The following is a 19,034-nucleotide window of genomic DNA, read 5'->3' as shown; positions in this document are numbered from 1 at the left end:
CATGATAGCTGACCTAAGGTGGCTATGTTCTGTAGCCATTGGATGACTTCCTCAGCCTGTAATATTAAATGAAATACATTTTAACATGAAGCACAAAACCATGAATTTTCAGGATAAAAAATGAGGGTAAGGGTTGTGTAAAAGAGCTGTAATAATGAATTGAATGCTGGTGAGGGGCTTAAAATGTGGTACTGCAAATGCAGTTCAGTGATGTGTCACCAGAGGGGTTCCTAAGCAAGACAGAACTGAACTGCATTGCTCAGCCATCGGTACTAATGAGAAAACAGACACACAGTCCTGGAGAGGGGATGGACTAGAAACAATTAAATCATCTTTACAGTATCAATAAATCCACTTAATGAAAGGCTGAGTGACTGTAGCATAAGTATACCCAGACAAGGTAAGGAACAATTTATGCTAAAAATTTGTTGCATAAAATGAATATGAACTTATGATTGAATTTAGAATAATTAAGTCACCAGAGAACTAAGGGGGAAAGAGACTTCAATATGGAAGAGATTTTGTCCAGTATCCAAACACCTGAAAGGAGGTAAAATTTTATATTTGCACTGACACCTATGAAATCTTGAGCACATACTTCTGCTTTACTGTAGTAATAGGATTACAAAATACATTAGAAATGACTGAGCTGGGCAAAAATGCACTAGGTCTGGTATTCTACTGTATAAAAGTATATACAGTGAACACTTCTTATTCAATGGTTATGACTGTGGAAAGGATTGAGGGAATTATGAAAATTCAACTGAAATTGATGTAGCAATTGCAAAGATTTAATTTTATTTATTCATCTGTATAACAGAGGTGAGACAATCCCAGTAATTGAGTTGCACTTAATTGTCTTAATTTCTACAAAGTAAGAAATTACAGTTCTGTGAAAGAATTTTTTCTCTAACTCTTCAAGTCAAATCCAGTAATTTTCCAAACACCGCAATTAATAAAAACTACGAAAGTTACTTCAAATCACTCTTTCTCTCCCCCTGTACCTCAATCTTGGTAAAAAAATGAAACAGCCCTGTACGCCCTTTTTCAGGTGTGTAGCTGGTGCTAGTGAGATGACTCATTAGCCATGGTTTTTCAGATGGAGTAGTAAAAAAGGAAAAAAATATCCATATGGCCACTTTAACATTGCATGTCAGAATAAACTACTGCTTAACAAAAAAATTAACCTATTCCAGAGATGTACTCATATTTCCCCTGATGCACTGTTCCCCAGCCCCATGACAGACTTAGATGCAGTTCCCATTGTGACCTTCCTCACCTGTCACCACCTCCCCTCTGTGCCCTGCATGAGGGACTAGTGCTAGCAACCAGGACGGTCAAACCCCACCACACCAACCCTTTCACCAGGAAGGGGTCTACAAGTGAAGCCTGAGAAAGACTGAACAATTACTCAGTGACATAAGGAAATGCAAGCCTGTGTTTCCTGGTCCTTGTTCTAGTTTTCCTTACACCAGTGTAAATCAGGAGCCCACCTACTGAAGTCATAGGATTTACCTCAGTGTGACTGCAGAAGTGATGTGGAAGCAGCACCAGCCATCCTGCACAGGACCCCCAGTGCATTTGGGCCTTAATCTAAAGGTCTTCTGAGAGATGGCCCATTATCTTCAGCTGGACTTTTGACCAGATCTCTGTACACATGTGCCAGCAGTACCGAGTTCTGAATGCAGTTTTAAAAATGCAGTTTATAATTTTCTAAAATGCTATATTATAGTTTTCTCCTTCTGTATGTAAGTTTCAGTGATTATCAAATGCTACTAAAACACTGCATACAGTTTTGTAATAATAAAGATCAAGAGCCAAGTGATTGCTACGTTCAACTTAAAAGCCAATTTTGAGAAGCAATTTTTGTATTTTTTTTTAATTTATGATGGCACAATTACTTTTTTGCATTCTTATTTTATCTTCAATTGCACAAGCTTCATTAGGACATGCTAGAAAAAAGCAGCTTTTAGAGAAAACAGTCATGGATGGCTATCTCCAGTCTGTCCATGCTTCCTGCAGCTTGTCTCATTGTACAGCCTATTAAGGAAAGTATCTGCAAGTCACCGGCGAGCTAATGACTGACACTTAAAGTACTCATCACACCTTCTATACAGTTAGCTAAACACACCCCTTTATACTCTATTAAAAATTAACTGAGTTGTTCAAAATCCAAAATTTCTAAACTAAAGTTCAGATCAAACTTCAAAATAAATACAATTTAATACAAAATTTTAGAAAAAAACCCACCTGAACTTACTTAGAATTGCAATGATGTAATCACCTGTGCCAGTAATTAGCTATTTCAGAGACCTGTGTGTGTACCTTAAAATGACTCAATATGTGATTTTGTTAAATCTGGCTACAAATACTGGAATAAGAAAATACTGTCTCTACAAAGTGCTGAGTTCCTCTTACTTTTATGAAAGCCAATGTAAAAAATCAGGATGTTTAAAAAAAGTTCTCAACATTTTGCAGGGTAACACCCACAGGTTTAGAGACTGTGATCATCTTTATGAAAGAAACTCTTTCAGAAGCAAGTTACAACAGCTGTGACAGGGTGGGTTTCCAATGCTGTCTTCCCTGAAGTCTCTTTAAATGATGGCATCATGTTCATCACTGGAATAGAAACACGGTAATTAATGTTTTGTACAACAAGCAACAGTCAACATGAGAAAGAGCCACCTAGCTGCTGCTGAGAAGGTCATTTTGTGAGCAGAGGCCACCTTGCTAAGAAGGGCAAAGGGCACATTGATCTGGGAGTTACAGTCCTTTCTGAGCCAAGCCTGAAGTCAACTGAACAATTTAATTTTGTCAACACTCCTCCAGCTTCAATGGCCTTATTAACATCTTGCCTTTCATATTTCATTCACGTATTTCTACATCAGCTGTTGCTCAGGCATGTTTATCCTATCTGTCTTACCTATACCCAGTAGCCACAGTTAACCAAAGCCACTGTACAAGCTCAGCAGCAGGTTCTCTGTGTTTTAAAGACACTGTTGATCTGAAGTCTACAATATCCATTAACAAACACCACTGCAGGTAAATGTGCAGCAATGACTGATTTAATTCCATGACCGGTAAGCAGAAGTCAAGATGGAGAGAAAACAAAAGGCCTGAACACCAGTATCCCAACAATCTAATGACAACATCTCACTTAAAACAAGTTTCCTGACTGAGACAGATGATACTGAATAGGAAAAGAAAGGCAACCTTGTTCTTGAACTAAATGTGAGCAAGTATGGAAGCCTGGAAGAAAACTGAGTAAAGCTGAGTATAAATAGCAAGTGAGATGGTGCAATTTTTAATGAACTTCACTACAAAAAAAATAACAGCAAGAGGGAGGAAAACATTAAAGATTGGTGTCTTCTTGACACTAGAAGAAAGTGTCAAGAAGAACCAGAAATCTGTAATCTTGCAAATTACATAAAGAGTTTCAATGAAATGTTAACTATTTGTGGAATAGCTAAAAGACAAAGATCCTTAAAAAAAATTATATAATACATCAGAGAAAAAACCCCCACAGAAGAGTGGCATAATACTAATGAGGAATAGCTGAAATGGTGAAAGACAAATCATCACAGTTAAATCTCTTAATGATATTAATATAATGTACATTAACCAAATGTATCAGAGTTCATTCTGCCCATTCTGTTTGTCCTATTCCCTTCAAGAAAGTAATAAATGGACAAGGGACAATTCCCTGTGAACTTACATGGTTCTGTACTGAATGCCTCTTCTAGAGTGATAGGTTTTGCATCCGATGTAGAGAATGACTAGGACTCCAAGAGTCAGCACAATGCCACCGACAAAACTGCCCACATCGAACCTGGAGGTTTTGGCTACGACAGCCTCAGATTTTGATGTGGCTGAAAAGAAGAAAACAAAAGGCACCTTTTAGAGAGCTTGCAAAACTGTGTTTTGAGGGATTCCTCTACATCCTGCCCTCCCCACTGACATATCATCTAAAGACCCAATTAGACAAATTTAACACAGATCACCTGAAAAGATACCAGCCAAGCAGGCTGAAACCTAGGGCTCTGATTTAAAGTACCACATTCTGGTGATGTGGGAGCAGCTGATCCAACTGCTTGCTGTCTCTGAAAGACTGACTACCGCTTTTCTTCTCCATGTCCCTCTTTGCCCTGCCTTTTCTTCCCCCTGGTCTCCCCTCCTACACAAGGAGCTCCTGCCCTTCTTAGAGCATGCTAGTGTTTTTCATACCATCCATGAGCAAATTTAACTCACTAAACTGGCCTGAAATTAACACAAGCATAAAAGGAAGTTGCTTTTATTCAGATGAGCACACTGAGACAGCCTGCAAGAGGGGTCCAACAGCCACCAAGTCAGTCAGTATAGTGACACAGTGGAACACTTTTGGTGGCAATGAGCTGTTGGATTGCTTTACCTTGTCTCATAGAATTGGGAATTGTACTCTCGCTGTCCTAAGCGAGATCAACTCGGCAGCCTAACGCAAGTATTGACATAGACAACATAATCACATAGAAGCGATAGCTGTTTCACTGTTAAAACTGGTTACATCTGCTACAAACTCCCACTGAAAGACAGTCTGTGAGTCTGTGCCCCTTTCTATTTGTACTTGCTACAGAGACTGTTACATGGTCAACTAAAAGTTCTGCTGGTGACAGCTTCACCTACCCAATGATGCACCACTGATATGTGTGCAACCCTAATGTTTTTAGAAGGGTAAGCAGGAAGTGATGCAAGCAAGCACCTAACTGCAAGGAAATACTGAATTCTGTGCTCACTGGTTTTGTATTAAAGGGTAGTATTAAACTGTATTGGACAACTTTACATGAAGTGTGACTCATGCATAGTCATGCTCCGTCCTCTGATAGGGATAAAATTCACTACATTGCTAATGGAACTACTGGTCTTTTTACCAAGCCAGTAGACATATTTTGAGATACAGGTCAGCTGTGAGAAAGGAAGTATTAGAGATGAGTTCAAGTTCAAACTGCAGAAAGGAAAGCTGAACAAATACAGAAGTTGCATTCCAAATCCAGACTTTCTCCTTAACATTGCTAATCTCTGTGCTGGTGGTTGCTGGTTCAGACCATTTGGCTGGTTTTTTTCCCTAAACATGTCAGGCCTCTCAGGTTAAGTGAATCTTTCTTTAAGTAAGCAGAGTGCTCAGAGCAACATTATTGTAGCCAACTCAGTAATGAAACTCCACTTTAGTCTTGTTTTTTCTACATGCAAATGCCTTCTTTCTTCTTTTTGTTACACTACTGTAAAACTAACCATTCTACAACCTATATGAACGTGTGTACAAACCTTTATGAGCTTCCTGAACTGTGAACTCACCCGTTACAGAAGTGGAAGAAATCTTGGAAGTGGTCACCACTGTAGTATAGAGTTGTGATGATGTGACTGATGAAGCTGTGGTGGATCTTATTGTCTGGCTGGTTTTGGTGGGCTGAGTCGTCGAGCTGACAGACATATTGGTGATGGTGGGCTGAGTGGTACTGGTCAGATGAGTAGTACTGGTGGACACACCTGGGAAATTTTTATTTGTGATACCACATAGAAAAATACATAAAAATAATAAACTGCATACTCATGGAGTAAGACAGCATTTATTGTGCCCAAATAGAACGAAAGAGTAACAATGAAAATACCACTGCATGAGTATCCAGGTTTGCATACAGACTTTGCTTTGGAAAGACCTAACTTCTGATTTCTGGCCTCAAGGTCATGAATGATTTAAAGGGAAGGTTGTAAAGAAAACCTGGATAACTTTTAGAAGGGTCATTTTTTTTTTTTATAACACTATCCAGTTCCATAGAATGATGCCTAATTTACAGTATTTTAAAATGCAGTGAACTTCTGGTCAAGAGTAACTTTCAATTGGAAGCACCCGTTTTTTCAGACAACAAAGATTTTCTAATAGGAACAGATTTTGCATCAAAATTCCCCCCCTCTAATTTTAGTAATGATTTCATTTTTAATTTGCTTTTGAATGAAACACTAGCATTCTAAGGCTCCATATATATTAAAAATTACCACAGAGAATTCTGTATTTATGTGAAACTTAAGGTTCATGTTTTCCACACATGATAAAAGTTCAGCTAAAGTCAATTTGCTGGCTTATATAATCTATTTAGTAGTGATATGTCTTGTCAAGGTGAAAACAAAGATTGGAAAGGTGTTTCACAAGTTCAGTGGACACTTAATGTCTTTAACTTTGCTTCCCCTTCCCTCCTCAGAAAGCATTAATGAACTGTTCAGAATAAAAATACCATGATGTGAAATTCACAAATAATAGGGATTGATATTTATAGCAAAATCCTTAGAACCTTAGTGGAAGGCAGCCAGAAAGAATGATTTTAAAGCAATTTGTTATTTTTCTAAGAAGGAAGTAACAAGAAACATGAGCCTGTTATGCAACTAACATTTCTCTAAGCAGACAGTATGAGGCAAATAGCTTTTACGTAGGAAAGAATTCTAGATAGAAAAAGCTCCCTTTGTAGCAGTCTACTTCTGCATTATTTCTATAACCTCACACAAGCTGAGTTCATTTTAAATGCCACAAAAGCTTTTTATTATGGACATTCAAATCTTTAATTATACTCAGGTTTTCTTACAATTGTGTAAAACTAAAATAACTGAAAAAAATAGATAGTTTCATCTCAATTCCAAAGTAAACTTGATATTCAATTTTTGGTTTTTTTAATATACAGTATCTAAAATGCTTCTATAGAATAATATTCTTGTAAGTGTGGTGTAAAACATGAGGAACTACATACAGAACTCTGTCTTTGCTAAGATTTAAATATCACAGCTTCCAGTACTGATATGAACATTAAAAACAGCAGTACAACAGTGTAAGCATTCAGAAAGGAACTGGCCTACACTACACTTCTGAGACATTCAGCATTAAAACCACTGAAACAGCCTAATACAGTCTCATTAGTAAATGTTATTTGTTTTCCTGGTCTTTGTTGTTGTAACTGCATTGTGCCATAACCCTAGGATACACTTTGAAATGAGCATTCATTGAGCTGGAACAGCTGGAGTACTATAGTCACGTACTTACCTTGTTACAATTAGGAAATTCAGTTCCTCTACGAAGCATGTGTAAAATACATCAGATAAAATTCAGGGCACATTTTAATAGTGACAGGTAAACTCCCCAAAGGCACAATGATCTATAAATATCAAATCGTTTCTCACTGTAGGAAATAAGCAATGAAATGTCTATATGGAAACCACCTACATTTTATGACATGAAACCACACCTGGTAACTGCATGCCTAATATAAGCAATATCAAAAGAAAGACAAATCTGAATGCAAGTGTCAAGCAGCCAGTTTTCTGTGGGGTTTTTTTCAGCCATGATTTCTGAGTGTCAAAGCAGCTTCTCTTTCTGAACAATGGCTAATTGTTCCATGCATAACATTATGAAACAATGTTACACAAAGATGGTAATTATTCCACGGGTATCAAATTACCCTACAGAAAACCTGAGTCATGACAAAAAATATCCAAACATCTATGAGGAATTTCAGCACATTTGCACATTACTTCTCCCCACCTTTCTTTCCTACTAGCAATCCTTTTTTTCTTATTTTATCAAGATTACAACCCTCGATGATATAACATTAACAGTAAAGTCTGTTTAATGTCCAGACCTATCTTTCCTGATGTATTTAGCATCAGTCATTTCAAAACATCAGTGGGAGTCTATCTAAGGCAGCTGGAGAATTTGGAAAGCTGACATAAATCAGGCATCAATCTGTTCCTTGTCTTTGAAAAATCTTACCCATACTATTTTACAAACAAAGTTAAAATGAAAGAATATAGCAACATCTGTCCCTTTATCTTTTATTTCCCTAATTACTCTTCCCCCAAAAGACCAGCTGGGCTTCATCGAACATCACACTAAACAAACCCTGACTGCCTGAGTTAATTTTTTTTGTTTAAAAAGGATGCATGCCAGTAATATAGTTCAGGTTTATGATGCTTTGTTTTTAAAAGAGACAAGTATTTTACTTAGTATGCCACCTATGTTTAAACAGTAAATAGCTATACTATACGCATCAATCAAAATATATATATATATATATAGCATATAGGTAAGAATTCTTAGCAGCATGCACTACTACTCCCTTAATGTTCTAGCTGAAGAATGAACACAAAACTCAGATTGCATAAGCACTGTGCTAACATACAAAATTATTATGCTCTTCCTAAAATAATCTCTCTTTTGCATGGAAAATGATTGAACTTCTGTTTCCGCCATAAAGAGCTCCCTCCCCACTTCTGCCCCTCAAAAAAGAATAATGGCAGAGCCTTTAAGCAAGAAGAGGTTGAAATGGATAATCAAAATGGATGAACATTGTTTTAAAATCTATGAGGTTTCTGATGACAAAATAAAAAAGACAGAGAAGGATGGGAATCATAAACCTTGTGAAGCAAGGCATAGCTCTCTCTTAGCCTTATACTGTGCCTAACAGTAAAGGGCTCAGGCCTCTTTTTTCTTTTATTATCCGGACCTAGTAAAGTTCAGACCTCTAAAAGAAACCTGCAAGGGCTGGAGCAGAGAGCAAGAGAAATGGAGCAGAAGGTTGGTGAAACGCTGGGGCGAACTATGGCTTTGCACTTTTAGGGGAAGGCTGTAAGGCAACAAGTAGATTACAAAATTCTCACAACTTTCCAAGTTAGACATGCTTAAACTGTGACTCTGTAGGCAATGGAATGAGACACTGCACCACTTGCTTGCTATCTAAAGAAAGGTCCCTGCAAAGTTTTGGTTTTTTTTCTTCTCTCCTAGTGAGTATTTTATATGTAAATAGAAGCAACTTCTGAGTGTGGTAGCTCAGAGCTTATCTAGAGATTACAGGGACAGAAAGTAAGAGTTGTACTGGAAACGTAATGACACAGTTGGGACTTTATGCTTAGCATAAAATTCCACAGGTATACAAAGTATCTTTTGGTAGACCCAGTATTTCTGCTCTGCTTTCACATGGTTCTTAGCACAAAGGGGATCCAGTTTCTAGAACTAGCTTCTCTCAGATGCAACCTTTTATCTGTGCATCACAGCCTGAACAACTGCAAGACATTAACTCTTATCCAGTCCTTACTAATGTAGTGAAATTTGCCTGCGCAAGTTCTTCCACAACATGAATTTTTTAATTTCCTTTTTTAATAATCTGACACTTACATAGCCAACAGTTGGAACACTGCAAATGCAAGTGGATGAACTGTTTGTTTGTTCTACAAAGATGTGTTAATATGTTATTTATGTTGGAGCACCACAAAGGCAATATTGCTGCCTTGGGAAATAATTCTTACCTAAAGTTCTTTTGCCAGGTTGTGAAAGAAATAAGGTAGTGCTAGAACAATGTAAAAGTACCCATGACAGATTGTTCCATGTCTGTCATTTGTGTCTTGCTTAAATGGTGCTATTTTGTGCTATGAGCTCTAAAGGGACTACTTTCTATGGTATTAACTCCCATGAGATTGTAGTGACATGGGGGTCAGTCTCTTCCATCATGTCTCAAATGAAAGGACGAGAGCAAATGGTCTTAAGTTGTGTCAGGGGAGGTTCAGTTTAGGTATTAGAAAAAAGGTTTTCACTGAAAGAGTGGTTAGGCATTGGAATATATTGACCATGGAGGTGATGGAGTCACCATCTCTGGAAATGTTCACGAGGCATCTGGACGTGGCACTTGGGGATATGGTTTAGGGGTGATTTTGGTGGTGCTGCGTTGATGGTTGCTCTAGACCATTCTGAACGCTTCTTCCAACCTTGATGATCCTTATGATCATCATGGTGAGTCTTACATAAAAGGAAATAAAGGCTTACTTTTGAAACTCAAGCTCTCGGGATTTCATTATACCCTAAATCTGTTTACTGTGAAATAATATTAAACAGATACGCACTGTTTGCACAACATCCTATTCACCTTCCACGAAAATGGAAGAAGTTTGCTAAGAGAAAAAGAATGAACAGTTAAAAGACCAACTTCTTGCAATTCTTCCTTGAATTTTTATTTTGAATCCTGTGTTACAATGGCATTGCAAATGTAATTACTGATGAAGCATGCTACCTAAATTTGAAAAAACAGTATAGGTTCTTCTCAGAGTTGTTTTACATGTTGCTTCCCAGCCCTAAAATGATAATGCCTCTCTCTCAAATACCCACTTTTGATGTCCTGTTCTTTAGAATTTGGTATGATCTGGGCTAGGTTTGGAGCTAACTTCTAGGTCCATAGTCATGGACAGATGAACAGATACATACCTCCAGCAGATGTTGCTGCAGATTGTGTGGATGACACAGAAGTGACATTGGATGAACTGCTATTGTCTTCAAGGAAAAAAAAAGAAAAACAAGAAAATCAATATTATTCATTTCAATTTAACACACTATAATTAAAGTACCCACAACACAATACTCTCCTCAGGGTATCTGTGTTTGCAGACTACAACAGGAAATACGGTAGAGATTATTCCATCCCAAAGCAGACAGCTTTTATCCCTCTGCAAAATACTTCCAGACCTCAGAGCAGCAAGAACATAGTTACACTCTATGCACAACAGTGCCTGAATGGTCTGCATCTGAATTCTTTATATCTCCTTTGTTTGCTCTCTTCCACTTCTATGTCATGTTCTATTCCATTTGCTGTAAATAGCCATACTATCACTGACTTTCTTGACCTACTTAAGCACTGTGAGGTTTTTTTGTAGTTTTTATTCCTCTACTTCAGTTCCATTTCCTGTCCCTCAATCTTTTCTTCCATTTTGCTGTATCTCTGTTGCAAACTGGGCTGATGCTGGGAATATACTGTAGTCAAGTAGGGACAAATCAAGACTCTGTGAAACATCTTTCTGTAGACTTATGTTCTCTCTACAAAAAACAGTCCTAAGAAGGTACCTGTTTTCAAAGATGTAAAATACAAACCATGTTTCAATCATAGAGGTTTTGTTCTTCTCTCCTTGTTTTCACCTCTACTTTTCCAGTTCTCTTTTTCTTGCCCCTCCTTCCTCCTCATGTTACTTCTAGGTTTCTCAGGCACCCTCCCATTCTCACTTCTGTCCTCATTGCTGCATCCCTCTTCTGTATTTCTTACAGGTTAACAGTCTTCCTCCTGGCTAAGATCTACTGGGCTGTTCCTGGGAGTGTCACTGTCCATACTTTTCTCCCTTCATTCTGCCCTGCTGTGTATGCCCATTCTGTGAATATTCTTTTCTCTGAAGTAACTGATCTTTTACAGCACCCTCCCACAGTGCTATGTGCCTTGCAGCAGCACTGCTGGTTTTCAGCATGGCTGAAAAGCAAAGCACATAACCTCAGAGATTGAGAGCAACACAGCTACTGCAAACAAGAAGCAGATATATACCTATTTCCCTTGAATGGATCTGCTGATCTTACCACTGGAAAAGTCTAGGCTAAAACAGTTTTGTCAATGCTTTTTGCAATTGCATACATGATATGAGCAAGCTCAGGTTTAAGAACAAATGCACCAAATTTACACCTTCATACCATGTACCAAAAAATGGGATTGTGGGAGGGAATTACTTTGCCTTTTCTTTGGTATAATCACAGCCAACTAGCCCCCCCTGCTCATGCAACACTTATACTGACATACGTGGGATATTAACTTGCAGATTTAATTGCCTTTGAGAAACAGTCTAGGATTGTACAATTACAAACACATTCTTTCTTGGATATGTTGATTTTTATACCAGCATAAGCCATGGAGATGCCTGGGTTTAAACCTTTTCTACACTGGGCCAATACTGCAACCAGAACATATCTTTGCATTTCCTCCATGTTCTGAGTGCTTCCTTCTGCAACCCTGGGACGACTCTGGATGTGGACTGCATGTTCATACAGGTGAAAAGAAGCTACGTACACTGCCTGGAATTTGGGTGTGAGTCAGTAGTGCAATTAACACCAGCTAGAGTGAGTCAGTGAGCAGAGTACTAGCCATGCACCCCATTTTCGGCCAACAGCAAATAAAATGAGCGTAGTAGTACAGGGCAAAAATTACTCAAATGAAAAAGTGTCTTGCCTTTATCTGAATTCTAGCCTAGTAGACTTCTTGGTTCTCCTTTTAACTGTAAATGGGTGTTGCCAGGTGTTTCTGGTTCCATATACAAAATTTTCCCATTTTATTTCTCCTCTCTCTGTTGCTCTGGAGTAACTAAGTATATGAGAACTGCGTTGTGTTCTACTGTTCCTCTTAAATAACTTCAGTTGTCCCTGAATAGATGTGACAATCAGAGTATCTTCCCCCTTGCCCTACAGCTGTTCACAATTCAATAAAGGACAAATTATGACAGGATAGTTTAAGGTATACAATAATATATATTGCTTTTCTCGATGTTACTGAGGAATAGCAACAGAAATGTCAAGAGCATTACCTGGCAACCTCTGGCCTGAAATCGTAGTAAAAGGTGCAGTGCTGTTCATGTCTTCATTTCCTACATAAAAAAACCCAAGAATAAAAAGATAGTTTTAGGCAAGTTATTACTAAGGAAAAAAAAAAAGTACATCATCTGTCACTTGGCCTTGAGGCATATAAATGACTAAATTATCATGGACAGGAATTAGGTATAATGATGATATAAAAGCACAACAGCCTGCTCTTAGTGCATTAAAAGTGACAATTTTTATATTACCCAACCATCAAATGAACTGGTACTCCTCCCATCCTCTATTTTATATTCTCCATCATCCCTATCCCAGGTTCTTGTCTTCCTTGAGACAAAATGAGGCCAAGAGGCAGAAAATCAGGCACCTTCCCTCAGTAATAATATCTGACCTGCACCACCTAGAGCAGAAGGAAAAGACCTTCTCACTTAAATCTTCTCCTGTGAGGTCTACAAGGCCTGTGCAGGCAGATGGGGGCTTGCTCTGGCCCTAAATGGACAACATGATAAGATAAATAGCTCCTAAGAAGTTGCACTGCTCAGTTTGAGACTAAAGGCATGTTAATGCATCCACTGGGCATTTGGCAGGTGGGAAATGGGACTGAGAAGGATCACACTTCCGAAGAACTATCATCTACCCTAGAGACTGAGGCCTGACTATTTTATCCTCAAACCTGGTCTACTGTTTAATTAGGGAGCTCAGGGAAAACACACAAACAAACAAAGAAGGATGGGACACAGTCAAACTAAGCTTTCCCAGAGAGGTCCCAATCCTGCAAGACATGGTCAACATCAGAGTGAATGCCCCCCATTAAACAGTGATCTGATTGAGGAAGCTAAGCCAACACAAAACTGTGCTCTTTCCAACAGCACACAATGTATTTTGCTGTATCAACCAGCAGAATGGACTCCCTGTATGATTAGATGAAAGAGAGGGGCAGGAAGCAGAGGTGGAAGGGAAGACAGGACTGTATTAATCCTAGTTCCAATCAGCTTGGACTGTACACCTTGAAAGACATCAAGGACCTTATTCAGCTTAAAAGATGCAACTTTTCTTTCTCCCTAAACAAACTCTTAATTTGAATCGCAAGCATTGGCTCTAGAATACAAATACAGCTTGAATAGGGTACTGCATAAGCATGTGCCACATTGGAACACATTGCAGTGAATGGGACAGGTGAGAAAAAGAAAATCTTAAAATTACACTATTCCCAAACTGGTCTCTATTGTCAGACTGTGGCTCTGGACTTAAAGCTGCACATGTCACTGCAGTGACAAGCAGGAGACTTCAAACAGGAAGAACTCCTGATTGTTAAGCAAAGGGAAAAACACCATAGTTTTTATGCAGTGGTGGCTCTGACAAGTGGAGACTCTCATTCGAGACCACAGGCTGCAAAGTGCAAGTGTCCCAAAGCAAAACAGTGAAGGGTTCTGGCCCTCTCCAGGAAGCAGAAGTGCAAGGGTTAGAAACCTGCACTGACCCAAGTGTACACGTGCACGGGCGAGTACAGGAAGGAAGGGGGGAGAAAGCTGGCAGCCAGCTGCAGCATCCTGTGCGCAAGAAGAAGCAAAGCTCTTTGGGACATAGCAGTAGTTACAGTATTAGGCCTACAAAACGTTGTGCTGATGCTTGTTCCCACCATGATCCAGAAGAGAGCGGAAAGAAAGAAAGGATCTCTGTGTTCATTTTCCATGATGAAATGGAACCAAAACAAGGATATACCCAATTTAAAATGGTTTCACAGCAACACATACTGGGAAGTAACAGGGAAGGGGGATCAACATTGTTTTTGTCAGACAACTCTGTTTTCCTCTCTTTAAAGTCGGGCACAGATGCAGCTAAAACCATGATTGTGTGTGGTTGGTCGGGGTGTATGTGAAGGCAAGTGTGCTTCCTGTGGAAGCCTATGTCACAGTTTGAGCTTTCAGGGCCTCTTGTGGTTTTGTTGTTCTAGTGTGTAAAAAGTCATGAGTTAGAGACAATTTGGATAAGCAAACTTTCAGAGGGGCAAAATCAGTTCAGTTCTTCCAGCTTTTTAGCTGGAATTCGATTTTCCAAAGTGGCAGAGACAGGAGCTGAAGACTTGTGTTTCTGTTATACACGTAGATGCAGAGTGAGTGATGGGGATAGCTCCAATACTTGTTGAAAATGAACAGGACAAGATGTTAAATGAACTTGATTTTGCTTGCAAAAATCAACACAGTGGATAACATTCATGTTTGAAATCCATAGTCTCTAGCTCAGATACATACCAAATTACTGTTCTCCATAGAAGAACCCTGGTAGAAGAACCCTACGCTAATGAGTGGCAATACTCATTCAACTCCCTCCATGTGACAAAAATCAATTTGCCCACTCCCATCTTTACATATAAAATAGACACATTTCTAAGAACTCACATGCTTTATGTCTAGCGTAGCTAAACCTCACGGTGCAGGAAGATGCTGGTATATAAACTCTCATTTTTACTAAGCACAATTTTACACATTCATTCTGGGGACGTTTCAAAAGTCATATATAAATTTCTCTCTGGGCATTTTCCCTTTTCAAGTTTGATGCCTAGCAGACATGTAGGAGAGTTTTATGCCCAAGTCATTTGTTGGTTTAAACCAAAAAGAACAGAAGTACCAACAATGTGAAGTCCATTACAAAGATCTCCCAGTTGCTCAATAATCTTTAAGCAATCCAGGTAAGTAACAGTGGAGGTGCTGGAATGGTTAAAGCAGAAATGTTGAAGCAGCAACATGAATATAACCATCCCCTAGACAGTCTCCACCATCAGCATACTCATTCTTCTCAGTCGAAACGTCTAAGATTAAAATTCTGGAGACTGAAATAAAAGCAACTCCCTGACCTCAAATTCATTGTAACAGCTGCCAGGCAATTCTGAGAAACCATAAATTCAAATCCCCACTTTCTGGAAACTTCATTTTCCCTTTGATTCAACAACGTCTTTTGGTACCTATTTTCGAAATTATGTACTTGACCTGACAAGAAGGTCTCTCCCAAGAGAGAGGGCAGGCATGATTATTGCAGCAACTTTTTGGACAGGTCCTCATACCTTATCATTGTGAAACTACCTCACAGTCTTGCAAAGGAAAGCATAAACACCATTGCATAGATGGAAACTACACAGACCCATGGAATCAATTCTCAATCCCAGTCAATTTGAGACTGAAAAACCACACTCCCTTTTGCTGTCACCCAAAATCTAAGAGGTGGGAGAATTTGGTGAAATCAAAATACCGTGCCTGTTTTCAGGTCTGGAGGCTGCTGCTGCTAATTTTTTGTATTGCAATGAGTTTTGTATACAGGTAAGCTCTTGGAAGATGTCACTAGCTATTTTTTCTGAGCCGAGCAGGAAGGGGGTGGGGGCCACTTCCTGACAGGGAATCTCTTTACTCAGATACCAGGAAGCCAGCTGGATTTTACATAATAGTGGGAAGGATTTTTCCTAAACCATAACAACATTTTGGTGATGTTTCTTCCACTAACTTGACCAACACCTAGAAGCAAACCGTTCAACAGAGTAAAAGAGCAGCATTATATTGAAATAACCAGTCTGCCCAAAAATCTTAATTGGAGTGAAGAGGACAAATCTACTGCCACTTTCACTTTTTGCAAATCACAGGACTTGATGGGTTTCGCACTTTCTCCTGTAGCATTGATTAGATAATCACAAACTTTTGCTGAAACCAACACAAATCTCAGCAGTACTTTCTGGAAGTTTCTAAGTTAACTAGAAAAAAAAGGTATTTCAACACATACATTGAACTGAGTCTTCAAAGGGCACAACTTCTCTCAACATATCGTAACTGGGCTCTAGACAACAAATTTACATATAGAAGAAGGACTACACTAGACTGACAAAAGTCAGATGAGATCATCGCTGCCCCAGGAGACAGCACTGACTGTATGCTGCGTTACACTAGCACATGCACTCAGGAAGCAGCATGATAAAAAACAGATCAATGCAATTGTCTATCAAACGAAATGACAGTCTGTTATTGTTAAATGGGGGTCAGAAGATCTTAGCAAAGCAATAAATAGGTTACCTGTAAACTTTTTCTAAAAAACACTTCCCTTTTTTTGGAAGGGCAATTATAAAGGTGTTTACATTTTTCATTTTAATTTTTTTTTTTGGTATCAACTTTACTACAACTTCACCAGGTTAAGCAACAGCATAGTAACACTGTTGGACTGACTGAGATTCTTCAACGGTATTCATGGCAGGTTAATTCTGGTACATATCTTCCTGGCTTCTTTACTTTGGAAAATTGTGGGGCACCGTATGGGGCATTACAGTCTTCTGAAAAGGCAACCGTGGCAGTTCAGACCTTTATATCTCTCGCTTTATTTCAGTGCATGTCAACGATTATCCCGACTCTGGTGCTCTGAGCTCAGCACGAGCAAACACAGGCTGGGTATTTACTAGAACCAGCCGTCACAAAGAGGCACTGATGCTGCCAGCGCCTGACAGAAACACGACAAAGCACAGCGTCTGTCCCACCCGCACAGCCACGATGACCCCAAAGCCCCCGTTAGAAGCCCCTCGCCGTAAGTACCGCCCCAGAGAACAGCGCCCAGAAGGGGCCGGGAGCGTCCCCTTCCAGCCGGGCCCGACCTAGGGCAGCGCAGCGCCCCGGGCTCCCCGCGCCCCTCTCGCCATTCACCTGCCAGGCCCCGGGAAACCGGCGGGGTGCGGAGGCATCTCCCGCCGCGCCTCCCGCTCCCGGGAGCGGAGCCACGGGCGAGCTGGCCCAGGCGTGCCCGCGCATCCCTCCGGTAGTGCGCAGCCCGGACTCGAACCGCTCCTCGGGAGCTTCTTTTGTAATTGTTGCTCCTCCTTAACAAACATCCCGAATATTAACCCTTCCCCCCCGTTCCTGTCACAGTTTCCTGAGAAGCCGGCTGTGCGCGCGGTGCGACCTCGGCTCCCGCTCGGGAGGAGCGCCAGGGACCGCCGGCCCGCCCCGCTGCGGGGCACCCGCGCCAGCGGGCTCTCGGCGGGCAGCCCCCGCCCCGCTCCCGGCCGCCAGCGGCGGCACCAGGCCCGGCCCGGCCGAGGTGCCGCGGCAGCCCCCGGCCAGGGCGGCTGCGAGAGGAGCCCGCCGTGCCCGGCCCGTCCCCCCCGGCCGCTACTCACGGGAGCCCGGGGCGAGCAGGAGCAGCAGCAGCGCGCAGGACGCGCCGCCGAGGAGCCGCATGGCCGCGGAGGGGCCGCCAGAGCTTCGCGTCTGCCCAAGGCGGCGCGACGGGCCGGGCAGGGGCGGGGCTGACACGGGGCGGGGGCCGGGCTGCGACCCCCCGCCCCCGAGGGGGACGGGGAGAGGATCGGCGAGGGGGGCGCAGCCCGCGCTGCCGCGGGGTGGCCGGCGGAGTTGCGTCCTTCCCGCACGCCGGGATCCCTCTCTCCCTTCCCCTCTCTCCCCATTTTCCTGCAGTCTGGGCGGCAAAGCGTTGTGTACCCGTAACAATAACGTAGTAAGCGGCGAGATGTCCGCACTTCACGGGGTGCCCGGGGAGGTGAGCGGCGCTCTGTAGGTCTGCGAGCACCCTGGAAACGGGGTCGAGCTCCAGGAGCGCTGCCTGCGAACAGCGCTCACGGCTGTTGATGGAAGGCGGTCCGCTTTCCAAATACCGTTTAGCATCTCCCATCGGAGCCCCAACAGCATGGATTTATCCTCCTTTTTAATAACATCCACCTGACCGACGACAGGGTGTCAATACTGTCTGTTCGCAGCTCACTGCGCACACCTTCCCAAGGTGTCACTACTCACAGCCCGTGTGCGTCGTGCTGCCTGTCACACAGCCTCAGGTTGTTTTAGGCTCTTAAGTCACCAGAGCCAATGCCGTAGAGCCATCCTGGAATTTCCCGATGTACATAGAAAACTGTGAAACCGACTACAAAGGTGATAGGGAAAAGTGAAAGGGAATAGCCATGCTCAGTTCTTTCAAAACTTCCATTATTACTTCTAACATAGAGTTGATGTTGGGAATTTGTTAATATATCCTTAAGAGTGAAAACAACTTGAAAAATATTTGTCAAAGGAAAGAAAACTACGTGCTGATATGAATTGGTTTCTAGTAAGTTAGAGAAAACTATTTTTAATGTGGGTAATTAAGAATCAGCAGGAAAGTTGCAGTGGAATATTTCACACGTGTTACTACATTTATGTTTGCTGCAGCACAATAATGTTCCCATGCAAAGTGACGCATTTGAGCCAGAGAGGGAAAGTGACTGGCCTGAGAGCACACAGGCGGGTGGTGAAACTATACTGAGGAGCTGTGTGAGACCTAGCTCCCTTCCCTACTGACAGACATGCATTTACTCTGTAAGTCTCAGCAAATGGTGAACTAAAATACTGAATAAATATTTTTCTTTCAATTCTAGCCTAATCAGGCCCCACAGTTTTGCATTCAGTGAAAACAGGTGCATGTGTTATACTTCCAGCATTTTCTTATACCTTTGTTCCGCATAGCTTCCTGTGCAGTTCTCATGACTAAGGTACCTGAGGACCAACATGCATCTTTTTACTGTGAATTTTCTGAGATGATCTTCCAAATCTTTTCTTTTGAAATAATGATTGTTATAGGAATACTATTTTCAGGTGGCCTAATTCCAGTAAAG

General features: G+C 41.2%; 1 protein-coding gene across 1 annotated transcript; it reads right to left on the bottom strand.

Annotated features, from left to right (window-relative positions):
- Positions 1–60: 60 nt before the first annotated feature.
- Positions 61–17,693, bottom strand: TMEM123 (transmembrane protein 123). Its single transcript, XM_051779878.1, has 6 exons — positions 17,550–17,693; positions 12,394–12,453; positions 10,268–10,333; positions 5,329–5,520; positions 3,716–3,869; positions 61–2,619 (listed from the first exon to the last, which is right to left on the bottom strand). Exons 1-6 carry the CDS (start codon positions 17,608–17,610, stop codon positions 2,595–2,597), a joined length of 558 nt encoding a protein of 185 aa, XP_051635838.1. The 5' UTR covers positions 17,611–17,693; the 3' UTR covers positions 61–2,594.
- Positions 17,694–19,034: the final 1,341 nt, after the last annotated feature.

The sequence above is a fragment of the Manacus candei genome, unplaced genomic scaffold (genome assembly GCF_025592945.1).
Source record: "Manacus candei isolate 608988 ecotype Guabito, Panama unplaced genomic scaffold, ASM2559294v1 h1tg000014l, whole genome shotgun sequence".
NCBI lineage: Eukaryota > Metazoa > Chordata > Aves > Passeriformes > Pipridae > Manacus > Manacus candei.
The sequence above is the reverse complement of the archived record's forward strand: the minus strand, read 5'-3'. Positions and strand labels throughout refer to the sequence as shown.

Bases quoted from the DNA above. Each gene is read 5' to 3' on its own strand.
- TMEM123 (XM_051779878.1), bottom strand. From the start codon at position 17,610: ATGCGGCTCCTCGGCGGCGCGTCCTGCGCGCTGCTGCTGCTCCTGCTC. The intron at 12,454-17,549 runs GTGAGTAGCGGC...TTTTTTATGTAG, and splicing joins CCTGCTCGCCCCGGGCTCCC to GAAATGAAGACATGAACAGC. The intron at 10,334-12,393 runs GTAATGCTCTTG...TTTTCCTTGAAG, and splicing joins TTCAGGCCAGAGGTTGCCAG to ACAATAGCAGTTCATCCAAT.